A 19615-nucleotide genomic window follows, 5' to 3' on the forward strand; every position below is an offset into this window, starting at 1 on the left:
GTGTAATGATGAGGGCAATGAATGTACAAATGCGCTTTATACAATTGATGTATGTATGGATTGTGATCAGAGTTGTATGAGCCCCTAATAAAATGATTTAAATAAATAAATAAAAATAAATCTCCAGGCCTTTTCCTTTCTAAGGCACCTAAAGTAGCTTCAAACAGCCAACCTTTCAGTTAGCAGCCAAGCTCTTCATCATTTATGCCACCCAGAACCACATCAAACACGAATTTGTACGTATGGTAAAACAATACAAAAGTACACGTTTCTGTGAGGCATCCAGTCAATTCCGACTCAAGGCAACCTTAAAGGGCAGAATTGCTCCATGGGGTTTCCAAGACAATAATCTTTACAAAAACAGACAATCACATCTTTTTCCTGCAGAGTTTGACCTGTCCAGTGCTTAAATACTGCACAACCAAGGCTCCCTGAACACAATGTACCAATGTCCATTTCCTGATTTTGATCTTGTATTGTAATATAAAGTGTATCCACTGGGGAAAACTTCTGTATTATCTCTGGAACTTCCGATGAATCTATAATCATTTCAAAATAGTAAGTTAAAATATTTTTTAAACCTGTCCACTGATTTTTTTATTAGTATAAACAAACAATGGAAACAAATATTGCTATGTAATTTTTTTATACTTAACTAAAATCTGAGACAGCAGAATCCTAATGATTTTAGACTAAGGAGTATATACCTGGGTTTCTTGGTAACACACACAGTCTCAACACATATCCTACATGACTCAAACCCAAACCCACGCCAATGAGTCAATTCAGACCCACAGTCATCCTTTAGGGCAGAGTGTCCCAGAGTGTTTCCAAAACTGCAAATACTTAGGAAGCAGACAACTTTCTCGTACAGTTGCTGGTAGATTTGACCTACTAAATTTTCACTTATCAGCCCAACACTTATCCTATGCCAGTAGGGGTCCATATTTTCACATACCAGATCCCCTAGTTTTATCCATTGAAAAGATCGGTTATTTGCACAGGCCAAGTTGGCAGTTAGCATACACGAAGCTGGCCAATTCTCACTTTCCAATTTCTGTAATATATGGCAGTCTCTCTCTTATTCCTTCCCCAAGCCTCACCGCCATCACTCCCACACTCCCCAACTAGTATGATGGTCCTGCCTCCAGGTTCTCTCCCATTCCTTCTGGCCTTTCCTGCACAGATAACTCATCTCCCTAAACACGGTTTTTCCTCGTATTCTCTATGGCCCAGATGGCAGAACTTCTTTTAACAGGAATAAAGTTAAGAAGGCATATTTCAGTTTAATTTAAGAACATAGCTATAAAAATAAACACAAACCAATCTTGGAAAGAGCTGCTTCCTGAGGTAATGACTTCTGTGGGAACCTGAACTATCTAAGCAGTGAGACTTGTCCCAACCCTAATCGTCCAGTTCTGTCACTTCCTAATAGTCTTCTTCATTTCTTCACCTGGAATTCCAGAGCATCTGGCTTCAACCTCTCTCCTAGATTTTTCTCATAGCAATCTTCAAAAGGACCCCTTCTTCTTTCCATAGGGGCCTTCTGTGTTCCCCTTGAACACCTTGAATAATCTATTTTTCTTACCTAGACGGATTTCACCTTGTACCTATCAAGAAAGCTCTAACACTTTTAGGAAGTATGTTTTGGTTTGGTATTATAATTCCAATGTTGCCCACCATTCCTCTCTGTTACTGACAAGCAGCCTCATGCTATCAATTTATTGCATCTATTTGTACTGATTATAACTCTGGGCAAAAACAGGAAAAGCACTTTATTATGTGCTAGAAAACTGCCTGAATGTCACCAAGCCTTTTAAAGAGAGAGAGATGATTATCATGACCACAATCTTTAGTTACTCCAACACAAGCTTCTTCCCATGAAATCTATTGCTGCCCAGTACTTAGCCCATTTACGGAGTAGACCATCAGCAGAAGTGGCGCAGCATTACCAACAGCAAACCTCTAATTCTGGTCTTTGATCCACAACTGTAATTGTGACTAAGACTTTTTGTTTGTATTTATTGTTGTAGCTGAGGATATATGCAACAAGACACACACCAACTTAACAATTTCTACCTGTACAATTCAGTAACAATGATCATACTCTTCAAATCATGCACCATTTTCATCCTCCTTTTCTGAATTCTTCCTCCCCTCACTGGCCACTAGGTTTCGTATCTAATCATTTGAGTTGCTGTTGTCAATTGGATCCCAAATAGTTTTAAAAAGAGCACAATCCTCAAGACATTCTTTGTTAATTAAGCTACATTATAGTTTGATTTAAAGACTACTCTGGGGGTGATTTTTCGGTTAAGGTTTAAAGAATATCTCAGGGTAATAGTTTCTAGGGTTTATCAAGCCTCAATGACTCTAGAAATTCTACATTACATGAAAAGTGACTTAAGAGATTTTAAAGTTCTTTTCTAGTAGAAGCTATTCTTCTACTATCATCACTGGGCCTCTGTTTTCAAGATCTCTCCTTTTTCAAACAACTTTTACTTAGGTCTCTGTCCCTCAAATGTTCTCTACCCAGCTAAGCACCCTCTTTTTCTAGCCTGATCCCAGTCAAGAGTGCATACATTTATACACCAAAAGCAGCAACTACAATTTACTATGTACTGCCAAAATATATGTATGTATCAAGTAACTGCTAATGAGATGGGTGTCTTTTTACCCCTCCCCAAGGGTAATGAAGGTATTCTGGAATTAAATAGCAGTGATGGCTGCACCATTCTGTGACTGTTCTAAAAACCACCAAACTATGTTTTAAAAGGATGAATGTTATGGTACATGAATAGCTATCAAAAAAGAAATGTAAGATTCTCCACCTTTAGCCTTACATTTGCATTTGTCACTGGAGAGAAAAAAAATATTTTTAATTTTAATCAAAGACTTCTCACATGTTCCTTGAAGAGACAATTCTTTTATTCAAGCATTTATGTATGTATGGTGAACCAGGCATCATGGGGGATGCCAGAGAGAATGGTTACCAGACTAGGACCTCTAGAAGGTAGAGGTGAACATAACCATGTTTTACAAATTGAGAATGGTCTAATTGGGTTGGGGGGAAATGGAGTCAGGGTTCCTAAGAGAAAGGAGCACATCTATGAGCCCTGGTGAAGTACTGGTTATGTGTTGGGTGGGCGGCAAAATCCACAAGGTCAGAAGTTCAAAGTCATCAGCTTCTCCACAAGGGAGAAATATGAATGATTTCTATACCTGTAGAGAGTTAGTGTCTCAGAAACTCACAGGGTCAGTTTTACCCTGTCCTTCGGAGCTGCTATGAGTCAGCATCGGCTCAATGGCAGTGAGTGGTTGCTGTGGGGGTTTTTGGTTGTTTTTCTTTTTCAATTTAGAGAGCATGTGTATGCCTCAGCCCATATAAGAAAATTATCTTAAGCTGTAATATGCAAACAATTATTTTAAGTTGTAAAATGAAATCCCTCTAGCCCAAGGATTTTGTAGCCATGCAATTGGCTTTTGGCTATCACCCACCACAGGAGGCTCTGCTGGCTGTTTCACTAAGCGTAAGGTAAGAGGACACTGTGGCTTACATGTATGACACCATTATTATGGTGAATTTTAGTGTACTTATAAAGGTTTGTGTTTCATATAATCTAGGACTAATAAAAATACTGTGTGTGTGTCCTTCAACTTTCAGTTATTTATGACTGCACAAAAAAGCACAGTAAAGCAATACAAACACAAAGGCATGAAGTCATCTTTAGCTGAAAAGCATTATAAATACATACAAACATACTTCTTTGAAAATAGCGAGCTCCTACCTTGAAACAGCCTGGGGAAAACCCTAGATCAGGAATCAGCAAACTTTGGCCTGCCCACCTTGCTTCAATCATTTGCAAGTTACTATTGTTTCTACAAAAACTTCATGGCCAGTGAAGTCTGAAATGTTTACTATCTGGCCTCTTACCGAAAAAGTAGTCAAAACTAATTCAAAGTAAGAAAATTTTCTTATGCATTCTAATTTAGCAAGTAAGTGGCCCCATCGTTAAGCAATAGATTTGAAATGCAAATAACTTTAACTCAACTTCTTTATAGTCAATCAGCAACAAAACTCTGAGTAAATTATAATTATCCTGTATCTCAGTTATATTTTTTATATACCAATAAAATTCACAGTAATAGGGTCAGAGTTCTGCACAAGTACTCAAATACTGAAGTAGGGTCTGAGAAAAAAAAGTGCTTTTGCTAAATTATTTAGTTTTAACCATACAAAAACTAGGTAGCTAGAAGAGGAAAAAAATATTTTAACATGAAGGCTTTAAACAAGTATGTATTATCTTGAAGGGATTTCTGATCTTTCTGAATTCTGTGCTGGTTGGGACACGGTCATTTGAACACTTGACGAGAGCTGGAGGATCTGATTCCCAGATGCACTTCCTGAATGTAGCTAGCTCCCAGAACCCAAAAGGAGGCGGGGTAGACATTATCCCCTTGTAACGATCTGTCCCTTTTAGTATTACAGTTAACAGTTTCACTTCCATCACATTCTATTTATTGAAAACAATCACCAAGCCCAACCCAGGAAAAAATTGGGCTCTACCTTTTAAATGCAGGTTGCCAGAATTTGGGGGCTTTTTTAAAAATTATTTAATCATTTTATTGGGAGCTCTTATAGATATCATAACATTCCATAGTTCAATCACATCAAGTACTGTTGTGCAATAAGTCAAAACATTTTCTTTGTTCTTGAACTCCTTGATATCAGCTCCTCTTTCCCTCCCTCCCCCACCATGCCCCTAGGAACCCTTACTATTTTCCCCCCTATAATATATCCATTCACATACAATTTTGTTGTTCTATCCATCGAGTGGGGTTTTACAGTCATCAATGCTATCAGCTCCCTATTCCCATCTCCCCCATCCCACCCACTCCATCATCCTGTACCGTCAGGAAACCATTACTCCTGTTACTGTTTCTGAAGGGTTATCTATCTTGGCTTTCATGTACCTAACGATCTTAAACCTACAAATGAACATACACAGATCTAACATGACTAACATAGTAAAACAAAAACTATAATAGAAAATCTTTAAAAACTATAAGACAGTTATGTGGTTCATCAATGCTATACACACCCTGGATTTATCATCTCTTTATGTGACCCTTCTGAGAGGGACTGCCCAATTATCTTACAAGTGGGTTTTGGGTCTCCACTATATCAACGCCCCTTCACATTGATTTGGCTGCTTGTTTTTGAACTTGTGATACCTCTTCCCATGGATACCACATGATCACATAGGCTGGTGTGCTTCTTCCATTTGGGCTTTGTTGCTTCCCTGGTAGATGGACGTCTGTTTAACTATAAACCTTTAAGACCTTCTAAGGCTTAGACTATATCAGCTTTCTTCATATTTGCTTATGCACACATATTGTCTTCAGCAAACCTGTTAGGAAGGTGAGTATCATACAATGCTGCATTAACAGAACCATTCCTGAAATGAGGTAAGATTTAAGTAGAGGCCCAAACTCCATATGCTTCTTTGTTGTATTAACATACACGAGGAGGTACACACCCACTCCTACCCCCACAAACAAAAAACAGAAAAGTACACATTTTTCCCGCTAGGCAAGTATCAAGCAACTCACTCTGAGTTAGTGCACCCAGGGGCATCTCTTGGGAAGGTTCTCTGGTCACAGTGAATTTTTTCACTAAAGTTTTGCTAGAACCCTGTTTTTGTGATGGCTATTTTAAGAGGACAGGGTGTAGCTGTAAAATTTTGTTTCCTGCTCGGGAATAATGCTGCAGAAACTGTGCTGAACACAAATTACAAGGACAGTGCTCTGAAAAAAACACAAGTGTACGAGTGGTTTTTTCATTTCAAAAAAGGTGTCCATGTTGACTGATGGCAAACCTCTGGCTCGTAAGCTTATATCACCAGGTCAGACTATTAATCAAGCTTTCTACTTAAGAGATTCTGAACAGATTGCTTAGCAGTGTGTGACAAAAAAGGCCAGATTTGTGGCAGACGGGGGACAGGTTTTACCACCACGACAATCCACCTGCTCAAGCAGTCATTTCAGAGTGCCAGTTTTTGGCAAAAAACAGCATGCTACTCTTTCCCATGCTCCTTACTCAGCTGATCTCGCTCCGTGGACTTCTTTTTGTTTCTACAAATGAAGAGGGACATGAAAGGACAGTGACTTGAGGAAGTAGAAGAGGTGAAGAAAAAAATGAGGGAGGAGTTTGAAAAATGTTTCCAAGAATGGAATTGAAGATTTGACAAATAGATAGGAGTAATGGAGTACTTTGAAGGTGTTAAGGTTGTTTTGTTAAAAAAAAAAAAATTTAATACTGTATACACTCATGTATAAGCTGAGTTTTCCAGCACATTTTTTGAGCAGCTTTTGAGGTGAAATTAGGTGCCTCAGTTGGTATTCAGGTCAGCTTACACTTGAGTCTATAGAGTACATAGCTTTGGGGGGGGGGAGTTTCCAGTTTTGGGGGGGTTTACTCCATATATACATAAACAAATACATGTCATTATATTTTTTTCTTTCCTCCTACCCCAATACTGTTTACCCACCTCACCTCTCAGATAAAATTTGATTGGTCAAACACGACCAGAAAAAAAGCTACACTGTCCTCACCATCAATTTTAGAACACTTATATATTTACATACACACACACACACATACACACACACTTTTTTTCCTCTTCTTATCCCCTCCTGATTTGGGGGCATATTTTAACACTGCTACAGGGCTTCAAATGATGAATAAACACCTTCAACAACATACATAGTAAGAGTTGAATAGTAAATATGGATCTAATAAATAAGAATTTTGTTCTATTTTTGACAAGGGAAGTTTCATCTCCATTCTCCCTACCATAAAAACAACAGAAATAGAAAGAAAAATCAAGAGGGGAAAAAAGGAAGGCATTTTCTTATCTGATGTGCTAATAATAGGTGGTCATTATATTTTGGTTTTGCCTTTTCTCTCTCTCCAGAAAGAAGACAAATTATGGTGAATAGATCATGATCGTAATTACTTGCAGAGTTGGACCTGGAGAGACAAGTAGTCATGATTCGGAGTCACATGAAAGATTTTATCAGATATAAAGCAAAATAGCAAGGAAACAAATTTATATACACATTTTAAAATTCTGGGGTTTTGTAAAAGATATGCGAATGTATGTACCATGATTGCTACAAATATGCATCAGAAATACTCCAGAAGCGGGTGCTATGTATAGAATGAAAGTAACCTTTAATAATTAAGTATATTTTCAAAACAAATATCTGTGAGAACATTTGGCCATGTATCTGTTAGGATTTATTATGAGTTTCTACAAGATGGTGGAGAAAGTACTAGAACTGATTCTGATGATGTATATACAACTCTTTAATAGCAACCTAATTTGAAAGTATATGTGGATTTTACATAAATAACCTTTTATATATTTTGAGTTTCATCGTAAGATACAAACTTTTAGAGCTTTCCCACAAAAAAACAGCAGAGCTACCATCCTGTTTTCCATAACATGAAGCTTAAAACTTGTCCTGAAATAATTAAACTTTAAAACATAACTTATTCAAAATCTCCCTAGCGAGAATTATGTAACTTAAGTAAGTTCATCATTTGCAACATTAAAAATATTTATATTCAGCCTGAAAATTAAGAGAAATAATTATAAGGTTTTTAGTTCACAGCATGCCCATACTCTCACAGGGAAGAATATTACATAAGACTCTACTGGACTATGCTTTGTGGTCAGTCACCAGAGAACCAATGAACTTTCCAGAGCCCAGCAAAGCACAGCAGAGTAAGAACTCAATTCATCTTGGTGGATTTCCAATGGTCCTACTACAATACAATTTCCAATGGTCCTACTACCATACAATAACCTACATCCTTCTTGGGAGTTCTCCTGCTGAACCAGAACTCTAGCGCCTAGTTGAAAGTTTCAAGAAATGTATCTCCCACATTTAAAGTCTATTTTTCATATGGTGGAGTCCCTGGATGATGTACACCATTTACATGCTCAGATGCTAACAAAATGTTTATAGAGTACCAAGACCACTTGATGGGTCTTAGAAGACTTAGTGATCTATTTCAGGAAGGGAAAAAGAAAGTCTTTAAAAACCTTATAGAATACAGGTCTAGTACGATGTGCAAAGGGTGCCACGAATCAGAATTGATTCAATAGAAACAGGTTTTCATACTTGAAATTTGTTGTTGTTGTTGTTGTTGTTGTTGATGTTGTTAGGTACCATGAAGTCCATTACGACTTAAAGGGTCCTGATGTACAACAGAGAAAAATACTGCCCAGTCTTGCACCATACTCACAATTGATATTATGTTTGAGTCCAATATTGAAGCCACTGTGTCAATCCATCTCATCAACATTTTTTTTAAGATTATTTTATTGGGGGCTCTTACAGCTCTTATAACAATCCATACATCAATTGTATCAAGCATTTTGTACATATGTTGCCATCATCGTTTTCAAAACATTTTCTTTCTACTTGAGTCCTTGTATCAGCTCATCCTTTTTCCCCTCCCTCCTCCACTATCCACCCCCTCGTGAACCCGTGATGAATTATAAATTATTTTTTTCTCATCTTACACCAACCACTGTCTCCCTTCCCTGGAAGTTTCTTGCCCCCTTCTCTCCCCACCTTCTCCCTACCTTCCTGGTATCGCTATTCCCACTTCTGTTCCTGAGGGGGTTATCTGACCTGGATTCCATGTATCCTGAGCACATGGCTCAGCCTTGCCCGCAGTAAAAGGCAGGATTGGTGTCTTGATTTTGGCCGGGGGGTGGAGCAGGGTGGGGGGTGGGGGGGGAAGAAAGCCTCAAGAATCCAGAGGAATACTGTGTTTCATTGGTGCTATACTTCACCCTGGTTGATTCACCCCTTCCTTGTGATCCTTCTGTGAAGGGATGTCTCATTGTCTACAGATGTGTTTTGGGTCTCTGCTCCGACCCCCCCGCCATTCTCAAGAATATCTTTCAGTCTTCCTCTTTTTTGCTGTCCCTCTATTTTACCAAGCATGATGTCCTTCTCCAGGGACCATAATATATATCAAATTCATATAATATGGAACGTTATAGTTATAATTTTTCTTATAGAAACCACTGGTAAGCTATGTATGGGAAACAGAAGGATTTCTCTCAAGCTGTCTCCCCCAAATATATGCCAAACTTAGCTGCTTGCAAATGACTATACACTTAGAGGTCATCAGAAGTAGATTAGGGGTCATTCTCCCTAAGAGCTATCAGCCATCTAAACCAAGCAGACACCACTGTTTATCCTACAACAAGTAGGGCCCACTCCCCTCTGATAAGGATAGTAGTTGTCTGCTTCCTTAGAGGAGACACCAGAGAGGTCAAACCCGCCCAAGGATGACCAAGATTAGGCTGCCATCATGAATCTAGGGTCTGCCCATCTTGTCACATGTATACCCCTAGACCTTCGCTTTCCTATGGGCACACCCCTAACTCATCCCCTTCCTTGTCACACATATGCCTATCATACATCCCCTTCCTATGATGTATATGTGTATTGTACTTCGCCTTCCTGTGACGTGTGGTTACCTGTAATGATGTCCCCCTAAATGAGATAGAACCCTTGCTTAGCAATAAAGTTGAGGCTCCCCCCTGTCCTCAGGCCCAGGGGCACTCCTGCTCTCATGGCCGGGCTCTCCCCACAAGGACCACCAAACGGGGCTGAGGTGAGCATGCTACCATAAATTGTGTCTGAATCCTTTATTCCAATCTTTCCACTACCTCTCATGCTCTCTATGACTTTGCTATAATCTTTACTTATTATCGCTGTACAATTGCGCCTACCGGATCTGTGATGATTTGTGGGAGACCCTCCTTAACCCCACAAATGGAACATTATAGTTATGGCTTTTCTTACAGAAACCACTGATAAGCTATGGGTTATTATTTTACTATTAATTCAGGGTTTCAGAAAACAAGGATTCCTGTAAACTCAGATTTATTTCAAATTCAAACCAGTAAAAATGTGCACAGCAGACTTAACAAACCAGTTTGATAGGCTGGGACAATTAATGTGGCATTTTCAAAATGTCTAGCCTTTTTTTTTTTTTAATCATTTTATTGGGGGCTCATGCAGCTCTTACAATCCATACATCCATCCATTGTGCCAAGCACATTTGTTGCCATCATCATTTTCAAGATATTTTCTTCCTACTTGAGCCCTTGGTATCAGCTCCTCATTTTTTCCCCTTTCCTCACCCACCTTCCCTCCCTCATTAACCCTTGGTAATTTATAAATTATTATTTTTACATGTTTTACACTGACTGATGTGTCCCCTTCACCCACTTTTCTTATGTCTGCCCCCCTGGGAGGTGATTACATGTAGATCATTGTGATCAGTTCTCCCCTTTCTCCCCCGGCCTTCCCGTTTTGCTGCTCTCATTATTAGTCCTGAGGGGTTTATCTGTCCTGGATTCCCTGTGTTTCCAGCTCTTATCTGTACCTGTGTACATGCTCTAGGCAAGCCAGGTTGGGGTCATGATAGTGGGTGGGAGAAAGCATTAAAGAACGAGAGGAAAGTTGTATGTTTCATCATTGCTAACTGCACCCTGACTGGCTTGTCTCTTCCTTGTGACCCTTCTGTAAGGGGATGTCCAATTGTCTATAGATGGGCTTTGGGTCTCCACTCTGCCCTCCCCCTCATTCACAATGATATGATTTTTTTTGTTCTTTGATGCCTGATACCTGAATCCCATTGACACCTTATGATCACACAGGCTGGTGTGCTTCTTCCATGTGGGCTTTGTTACTTCTCAGCTAGATGGCCGCTTGTTTGTCTTCAAGCCTTTAAGACCTCAGATGGTCTAGGCATTTTTCCATGTTATCATCTCCAAAAATTTATTATGAACTAAAAGGCGATGCCACAAAGGATGGAAAGTAAGCTCTTGAACTATATTTTGCTAATCGTGTTACAACATTTCTAAGGTTTAACTATTACCTAAAACACCCAAGAGGATGTGAGTTCAACTTCTCCAGAAAGCTGTTCCTCCACAAGCAATTAAAATGTGAGCCAAACCCTCCAGATTCCTTACCCCTCAGATCTAAACATTGGTCTGAGTGGCTAAAAAAGGTGGGAAAGTAAAACCGAAGTCAACTTGGGAGTCTTTAATAACATACAAATTCATTCCAAACATAAAAAATAAGATATGAGCCAGTAAAAGTTAAGTTTCAAATAGCTGATTAGGAGTCGCTTAATGACTAGTAAGCATAAGAATGAGAATATTAACCACAAAGTTCCCATCAATGACTGATTTTCTACAAAGTCCTGCCTCTCTCTATATAAAAAGTATACTGACATACCTTGTTTACGAACATCTTCTACAGCAGCCACAAGCTCCTCCTTGAGAAACTGACTCTCCTTTGCAATTTTATCACCTTTCTCCAAGAAATTCTCAGTTGCTTGTTCAACAGATGCAGCCAAAACATGAGCTTTCTTAGAACGTCCTCTCTTCTTATTAGAAGGCCCTTTACTATTGGTGTTTACCAGGGTTGTAACCTTTTCACACAAAAAAATTTTAATTTAAAAATATTAAGCTGCAGTCAATTAAAATGAATACACAAAGCCTAACATCTTTATAGATAGTAATAAGCTACTCACAAGGAAATAAACATCACACTTTGATATGTGTATTAACAAATAATACACAACTGCGTTTAAGATATACAGTACTGACAGTATATTTAATTTGCTAAATAATTTAACTACTTCAATGTGTAAGATAAGGAATATAATAAACGTTTTAGTTCCTCAAGTATTAACAGGTTTTTTGCTTGGTTTTACAAATTATGGATAATGAGGTAATAAAATGATGACTGACCATTTCGATATATCTTCTCTACTATATGTCACAAAAAAGTTCCAGAAAGGTGTTCACAATGAACTTGCTTAATCTTTGAGGTCTTTATTTTTTTCTTTTAATTTTAGGCGAAAATTTATGCAACAAATTAGTTTCCCATTCAACAATTTATACATAATTTGATCTATGACCTTGGTTGCTACCCATCTCTTCCCATCTCTAGTCTGCATTCTTGTTTCGCCTCCTTCTAGCGTCCCTGCCCCAACTTGCCTTCTCATCTTTGCTTTTGGGCAAATGCAGACCCTTTTGGTCTCAGTCCATCCCTCAAGGATGTTACTGTTTATTTTATAGGTCAATCTACTGTTTGGCTGAAAGATGGCCTCCAAGAGTAGCTGCATTTCCAGTTTAACAAGGTTAAACATGCAAAGGAGGTGTTTCCAGTATCTATTAGCCTAGAAAGTCTTATCTTTTTGTTATATTTGAATTTTGTTCTACATTTTTCTCCTATTTTAAATGCGACTCTTCAACATTTATATAATAAAGGCCCTTAAGATGATTTGTCCAAAGAAGTCCACTGTGATGATACATCTAATGGTGAACAATCTGCAGGATGATGGTTAAAGATTTGCTGTATTAAAAAAAAAAAAAAGGATTTGTTGTATAGTGTAAATCTGCCTAACAAAAGAGCTGATGGGGACTATAGAGGGTGAGCTGGATTCTTGCCTCACAACTCTACATATATACAATAAAATACTACTTTTATTTACAAGTTGGATTTTTTGGGTAGTTTTGTTTGGGGAAGAGAGTTGATTGTTTTTAAGGCACACTAGTAAGCACTAGTAAGCAGTTTCAAACACTTAAAAGTATATACCACATATGCTTGTGTATAACCCAAGCTTTTCAGACATTTTTTTATGCAGTTTCTGTGGTAAAATTAGGTGCCTCGGCTGATATTCGAGTCAGCTTATACTTGAGTATATACAGTAGCTAGTTATTAATAGAGGAACCCTGGTGGCATAGTGGTTACAAGTTGGGATGTTAACTGCAAGGTCAGCAGTTCTAAACCATAGTCGCTCCAAGGGAATGACTCTTTACTCCTTAAGAGTTACAGTAAAGGAAAACAACAGACAGTCTACCCAGTCCTATACAGTCCCTATGAGTTGGCACCGACTCAATGGCAGTGAGTTTGAAGGCCTTTTTCAATATGATGAAAAGCAACCCAGGTACCAGAGTGGATTAGGAACTGGGCTGTGAAATTGCAAGGCCAGCAGTTCAAAGCCACCAGCTGCTCCAAAGACGCTTTCTAATCTCCTAATGATTTACAGCCTCAGAAACACACAGAGGCAGTTTTATCCTGTCCTTTAGGGTCATTATGAGTCAGAGTTGACAGATGGCAGTGAGTTTGGTTTCTTTTTGGTTTACATAATGAGAAGTGTGCTTTGCATCAAGAGGTGGCTTGGCAGAAAAGGTCCTATCTCCCCATCTTTCCTGGGTTTCCGTTCCAAGGAAAGAATGGGTTTATCTTCAAAGTTCTAACATCTGGAAAGGTGCACTACATACTACTAAACCCTATTACTGACAATACAACTGAAGGTAACGGCAATAGGCTGCATTACTTAAATGGCTCAATGAATCTATGTATTGATAATGAATTATGAGAGGAGTCAAAACACACTGAAACATCACCTATGTACTATCCACAACACTTAACCTACTTGTTCTCTATCAAGTTACTTTTTTCTATCAGGTTTGATCCATTTTCCAATGCTAAGGAACCTAAGGAACCCCTGTATATTACAGCATATATTTGTGTTTACGGATTCTTACCTGTGTAACAAGAGGCTCCAACAGTCTTTCAACTGCTAGAGTTCTGATCTCTAGACTTTTGGGGTCCCATTTGAAGTTTATATTGCCTGCATGGACAGCAGTCATTTCTGAAAGTAGAGCAAAACACGCAAGTTAGGCAAGCATCAAACATAACCAATATTCTGCCTAAGGACTTTTAAAACATCAAAGCTACATCAACCACAAGATTTAGAGAGAAAAAGTCTTAGGATACTTCACATGTGAGTAGTCAGTTAACACTTCTTATACTTGAGATTTCTAGTTTAAAATACCAGCATTCCCAAACACATAAGGGCTTTCCCCCTCTGGCACCAAGACATGTATACCTTTTGTTTTCTCACTCTACTTTAGAAGCAAGATGAAAACCTAAAGTGAATGAAGACACTTTTAAAAGAAATGTCCTCAGAAATGAATTTAGTCAAAAGATGCTGATTCTTTTACTCCATGGCATTTTTAGTACAGTACTATCTAAAAGTACACCTCGCTTCATTTTCTGACGAATTCTCAGAGAACATCTTGTCTTACTCTATTAAACCAAAAAGCTTAAGTCTGCTGACCTCTTAGCCACTAGCTATTATCCGCTCATAGCTGGAAGATATTTCAAGTCTCACTTTGTCAAATATTACCATTATCAGTGTCAAAGTACTCTCCCATTGAACAGAGGGCTTAAGGGGGTGGAGGTGGGGGAGGCAAGGAAAATACCAGTGGGTTTTTTTAAAAAACAGCACCTTCATAATTGGGGAGAGAGGCAGTGGCAGAGGTATATAGTTGAGATAAACGCTAATATAAATTTTCCAGAAGACAAACTATTGATAGAGAGTTAAATATTAAAAGGATCCACTTCCTAAAACCCAATAATTCTAGGTGGAGAATTTTATTCTAAGACAGTAATTTAATTAAGTTCCATGCAAACCATGGGACACACAATGATGTGTACAGAGAAATGTAGGTACCTTCTAATTTTTAATAACTAACAGATAAATGAATAATTTCTGAAGCAACCACACAAATAAAAACTATATGTTACCCCACCCTCAACAACCACCTAAACATTATGCTGTCAGTGCTCAGATCTTCATTTCTATTAAATTCCACTTTCCATTAAAAGGACCCAAGGCTTGAAAAGTGGGGGTGGGGGGTTGTTAATAGCAGGTCTAAGTCATCTTATAATGTAGAAAGTAAGAGAGGGTATAAAGATTTATCCATCAAAACAACACAGGCACCAAGGGTTCCCCGTGTCCAAACTTAGAATAATTTGATTATCAAAAAGAATAGTAACTGTAATTGCCTGTCACCTCAACTCATTGTCACCAAGTCAATTCCAACTCATAGTGACCCCATATGACAGTGAGGTAGTTAAGTTTATTGTGCCAACCTGGCCGATAAACACATGTGGGATTAAGTGAAGGGCTGAGAGATAAATGGTTCGGTGAGCCTCGCCTTTCTTGTCTCCTGCTTTTTGATCATCGAACCAGTGTGTGGCTGCCTGCTTGTTCTGTGCCTCAATTTGCAAGCTACACTACCTGTGGGACACCTAACCTGTGGACTGTGTCACTGTAATTTGAGGTTCCTTCAAGACCTGGTTCACCACACCACTGGAATTTACATCTCTTGAGCTGGGGACTGTCAGACTCTGTCATCTGTCTGACTGTTGGTGACCTGTCTTGCTGCCTGTGCGCGGATAGGCTGAATTGCTCTACAGAGGACTACCCGGGGGCCCTCAAGATTTGAAGGACTGCCAGTGTCTCACAAAATTGTCTCATGGGAGTGAGTTGCACTGGGCCATTTGTACTGCTTTATAATTAACTGTTTATTTCTTATGTTATATATCTATCTGTATAAATATATATGAAAGTATTAGTATTCTGGTTTTGTTTCTCTAGAGAACCCTGTCTAACACAGACATGAAGGACTACTCTAGACTAAAAGACTCGAAAATGTAGGAATCTGATGAACTATATATAAACCTTCTTTGAGTCCTGGTTTTAAACAAATAGGCATTAATACATTTATAGGAATTTGGTGAATTTTTAATATTTATTATTAGATAATAATATGGAATAACTTCAATTTCTCAGGTGTAATAATAGGTAGAAAATTACTTTGGGGGAAATGCATGCTAAAATATTTAAGGGCGAAAAATAAATAAATAAATAAATAAAATATTTAAGGGTGAAATTTCAAGATGTTTACAGCTTTCTAATGGTTTAGCAAAAGTTTATGCACTCATATATACACATACAGAAACACAAATATACATATGCACAGCAAGCCCAAATAAATTATTAAATATTATATGTTTAATGTAAGTAGAGGACATATGAGTGAGTATTCTTTCAACATCTTTGTATAACTAAAATTTCTCATTTAAAAACAGAAAATGTTGTAGAAGTGTGTGGGAAATGTTCAAAATACTACAAAAATGGAAAGGAGCTTAACAATATGAAATAGAACTATATGGGAGAAATAAAGTAATTGGATACATACACCAAAACTTTAAAAGTGACATTACCTCTAAGGGTTGGAGATTGAGAAGTTTTCACTCTTCTTTTGCTTACCTGCATTTTCTAATATTTTAAATTATATAAGTTCTGATTGTTAGGGTTGTCCAGTCAGTTTCCATTCATAATGACAAAATACCACTCAGTCCTGTGCTATCCTTACAATTATACTTATGTTTGAGCCCTTTGTCACAGAGTCTTCCTGTATTTCCTCGCTCCTCCATTTTACCAAGAGCGGTGTCCTTTCCCAGGAAATGGCCTTGATAACATGGCTAGAGTACATGAAACCAAGTCTTATCATCCTTGCCTCTACGGAGCATTCTGGTCACACGTCTTCCAAGACAGATTTCTTTATTCTCTTGGCACTCTGTGGTACTTTCCATATTCTTCACCAGCACCATAGTTCAAATGCATTGATTCTTCTTCAGCTTTCCTTATTCAATTTCCACCTTTCACACGTGTATGAGGCAATTGAAAATGCCATAGCTTGGGTCAGGTGCACCTTAGTCCTTAAAGTAACATCCTTGCTTTTCAGCACTTTAAAGAAGGCTGTGCAGTAGATTTACCCAATGCAATGCATCATTTGATATCTTGACTACTGCTTCCATGTGCATTGATTGTGGCAAGCAAGACAAAATACTTGACAAGTTCAATCTTTTCTCCATTTATCATGATGTTACCTAATGGTCCCATTGTGATTATTTTGGTCTTCTTCAGATTGAATTGTAATACTTACTGAAGGCTGCAATCCTTGATCTTCATCAGCAAATGTTTCAAGTCTTCCTCACTTTCAGCAAGCAAGATTATATCATTTGAATACTGCAGGTTCTTGCTAAGTCTTCCTCCAATCCTAGTGCCATATTCTTCTTCATATAATCCAGTTTTTCTGATTATTTGGTCAGCATAAATCAAGTAAAGAGAGAAGATACAACTCTGACACACACCTTTCCTGATTCTAAACCACACAATATTCCCCTGTTCTACTAACACAACTGCCTCTTGATCCATGCAGGTTCTGCAAAAGCAAAATTGCGAGTTCTTTTTTGTTTGTTTGTTTATTTTGGGGTTTTTTTGCAAGTTCTTAAAACCATTATTGTTGTAATAAAAAATAGGATCTTTAAACATATAAGATGTAAGTAAATAGAGTAAAGAACTAGGAGGCAAAGGACATTTATAGAGGTCTAAATACAGGGGTGTAGATTTGTAAATATATTTATATATGACGATGGGGAAACAGATCTGTGCATGTATTTATAGGTGTAGTATTAAGGTAGCAGAAGGACATTGGGCCTCTACTCAAGTACTCCCTCAATGTAAGAACACTTTGTTCTATTAAACTGGCATTCCATGAGGCTCACCTTCCCAACACGATTGCTGAAGACAAAGCGGGTACATAAGCAAATGTGGTGAAGAAAGCTGATGGTGCCCAGCTATCAAAAGTTACCATATCTGGAAGATAAACCAGCGGCCATCTAGCTGAGAAGCAACAAAGCCCACATGGAAGAAGCACACCAGCCTATGTGATCAGGAAGTGTCAATAGGATCAGGTATCAGGAATCAAAGAACAAAAAAATCTTATCATTGTGAAAGAGAGGGAGGGAGTGCAGAGCGGAGACCCAACGCCCTTCTGTAGGCAACTGGACATCCCCAAGGGTCGTGGGGAGGAGATGAGCCAGTCAGGGTGTATTATAGCACTAATGAAACATACAACTTTCCTCTAGTTCTTTAATGCTTCCTCCTCCCCACTATCATGATCTCAATTCTGCCTTACAAATCTGGCTAGACCAGAGGATGTACATAGGTACACATAAGAGCTCACAACACAGGGAATCCAGGACAGATAAAACCCTCAGGACCAATAATGAGAGTAGTCATACCAGGAGGTTGAGGGGAAGGGGAAGGTGGGGGAGAAAGGGTGAACCGATCACAATGATCTACATATAACCCCCCTCCCTGGGGGATGGACAACAGAAAAGTAGGTGAAGGAGACATCGGAGAGTGTAACACATGAAAAAATAATAATTTATAAATTATCAAGGATAAGGAAGGGTGAGGAAAAAAATGAGGAGCTGATACGAAGGGCTCAAGTAGAAAGCAAATGTTTTGAGAATGATGATGGCAACAAAGGTACAAATGTGCTTGACACAATGAATGTATAGATTGTGATAAGACTTGTACGAACCCCCAATAAAATTATTTTTTTTACATGTAGGGGAGGGTGGGCAACAGAATCAAAAAGCATGCTTGATCATCACTTAACCACTTTGAACCTATTGCTTCATCTATAAAAGTACCACCAACTATATTCAGAGGAAGATTAAATTAGATAAAATACATTATGAGCCATTGACTAAAAATAGGAATCCATGGGTCCGGGATAATATAGGAGAATTAAAAGTTCTTTCTTACAATAGAAAACCAACACGTAAATGTGTTTTGTTGGGTTTTGTTTTGTTTTAGTTATCATTTATAAACTATAATCACAACTGATTCAGGCAAGAATGAACAAAGAATGTTAAATTAGTGAGTATAAACTGGAGGTACCAAATATTTACAGACTCAGTAATTCCCAATAGAGTATTTGTTGATGGCAAAGAGGAGAATTAGTTAACATTACACAGAATAAACTTAGTAGACACCACCTTAACTAAGTGATCAAAATTAATGACCTCCTGTAATAGTAAACAATGATATCATGTGCCTCTCAAGTGACGCATTAAAAAGGATATGCCACTTCTGTGGTATTTCCTGCCAAACGAACATGACCTCAATCTAGTCAATAGGAAACATCAGATAACCTCCATGTGAGGGATAATCTACAAAATAACTGGGCCTATAACCTTCAAAAATGTCAAGGACAGGAAAAACAAAAACTGAGAAGCTCTTCAAAATTAAATGAGGCTAAACAGACATGACAACTGAATTCAGTGAGTGATCCTGTACTGAAATTGGGAGAGAAAAAATTTAAGTCAAGTGTTAAAATTTAAATATTGTCACCACTGATATTTTATCTGTATTAAACTATATTGTATTTACAAGTGTCCATGATAAATTTCCTAATTATCATCATCATATTGTGGTTATGTTCCTTGTTACATGTTGCCTGGAAATTACCTCCATATGGTTAATTAAAAAAGTGTGTATGTGCATGCATGTGTGTGAATGTGTAACGTGTAAAGAGAGGAGGGGGGACAGATATTCTACAGAAATCAGCATCAAACATTTAAATTCTGTTAAAATGGCAAAGTACAGTGAACCCTCGCCACTTCGCGCTTCGACTTCCACGGCTTCACTCTATCACGGTTTTTGCGTAACAGCACCCACTGCCTACACCCGCTCCTTCAGAGGAAAAAGACGGCAACCCACCTGTAGAGTACATCCCTTAAGTCATTTCACAGGCTATTGATTACAGTATTTGTAAGAACTATGTAT

General features: G+C 38.2%; 1 protein-coding gene across 2 annotated transcripts in view; it reads right to left on the minus strand.

Moving 5' to 3' along the window:
• CTNNA1 (catenin alpha 1) overlaps positions 1-19615 on the minus strand; it is a 210673-nt gene that overhangs the window by 161044 nt on the left and 30014 nt on the right. For both annotated transcript variants that reach the window (XM_004696649.4, XM_045284982.1), the window contains exons 2-3: positions 13665-13771; positions 11341-11536 (exon numbers count right to left, since the gene is read on the minus strand). In XM_004696649.4, the coding sequence (XP_004696706.1) occupies positions 11341-11536; positions 13665-13769 (301 nt within the window). In that variant the 5' untranslated portion in view covers positions 13770-13771. The remainder of the gene's footprint in view (positions 1-11340; positions 11537-13664; positions 13772-19615) is intronic.

Source organism: Echinops telfairi, unplaced genomic scaffold (assembly GCF_000313985.2).
Source record: "Echinops telfairi isolate 266 unplaced genomic scaffold, ASM31398v2 ScPeMD7_7469;HRSCAF=8507_1, whole genome shotgun sequence".
Classification (NCBI taxonomy): Eukaryota; Metazoa; Chordata; class Mammalia; order Afrosoricida; family Tenrecidae; genus Echinops; species Echinops telfairi.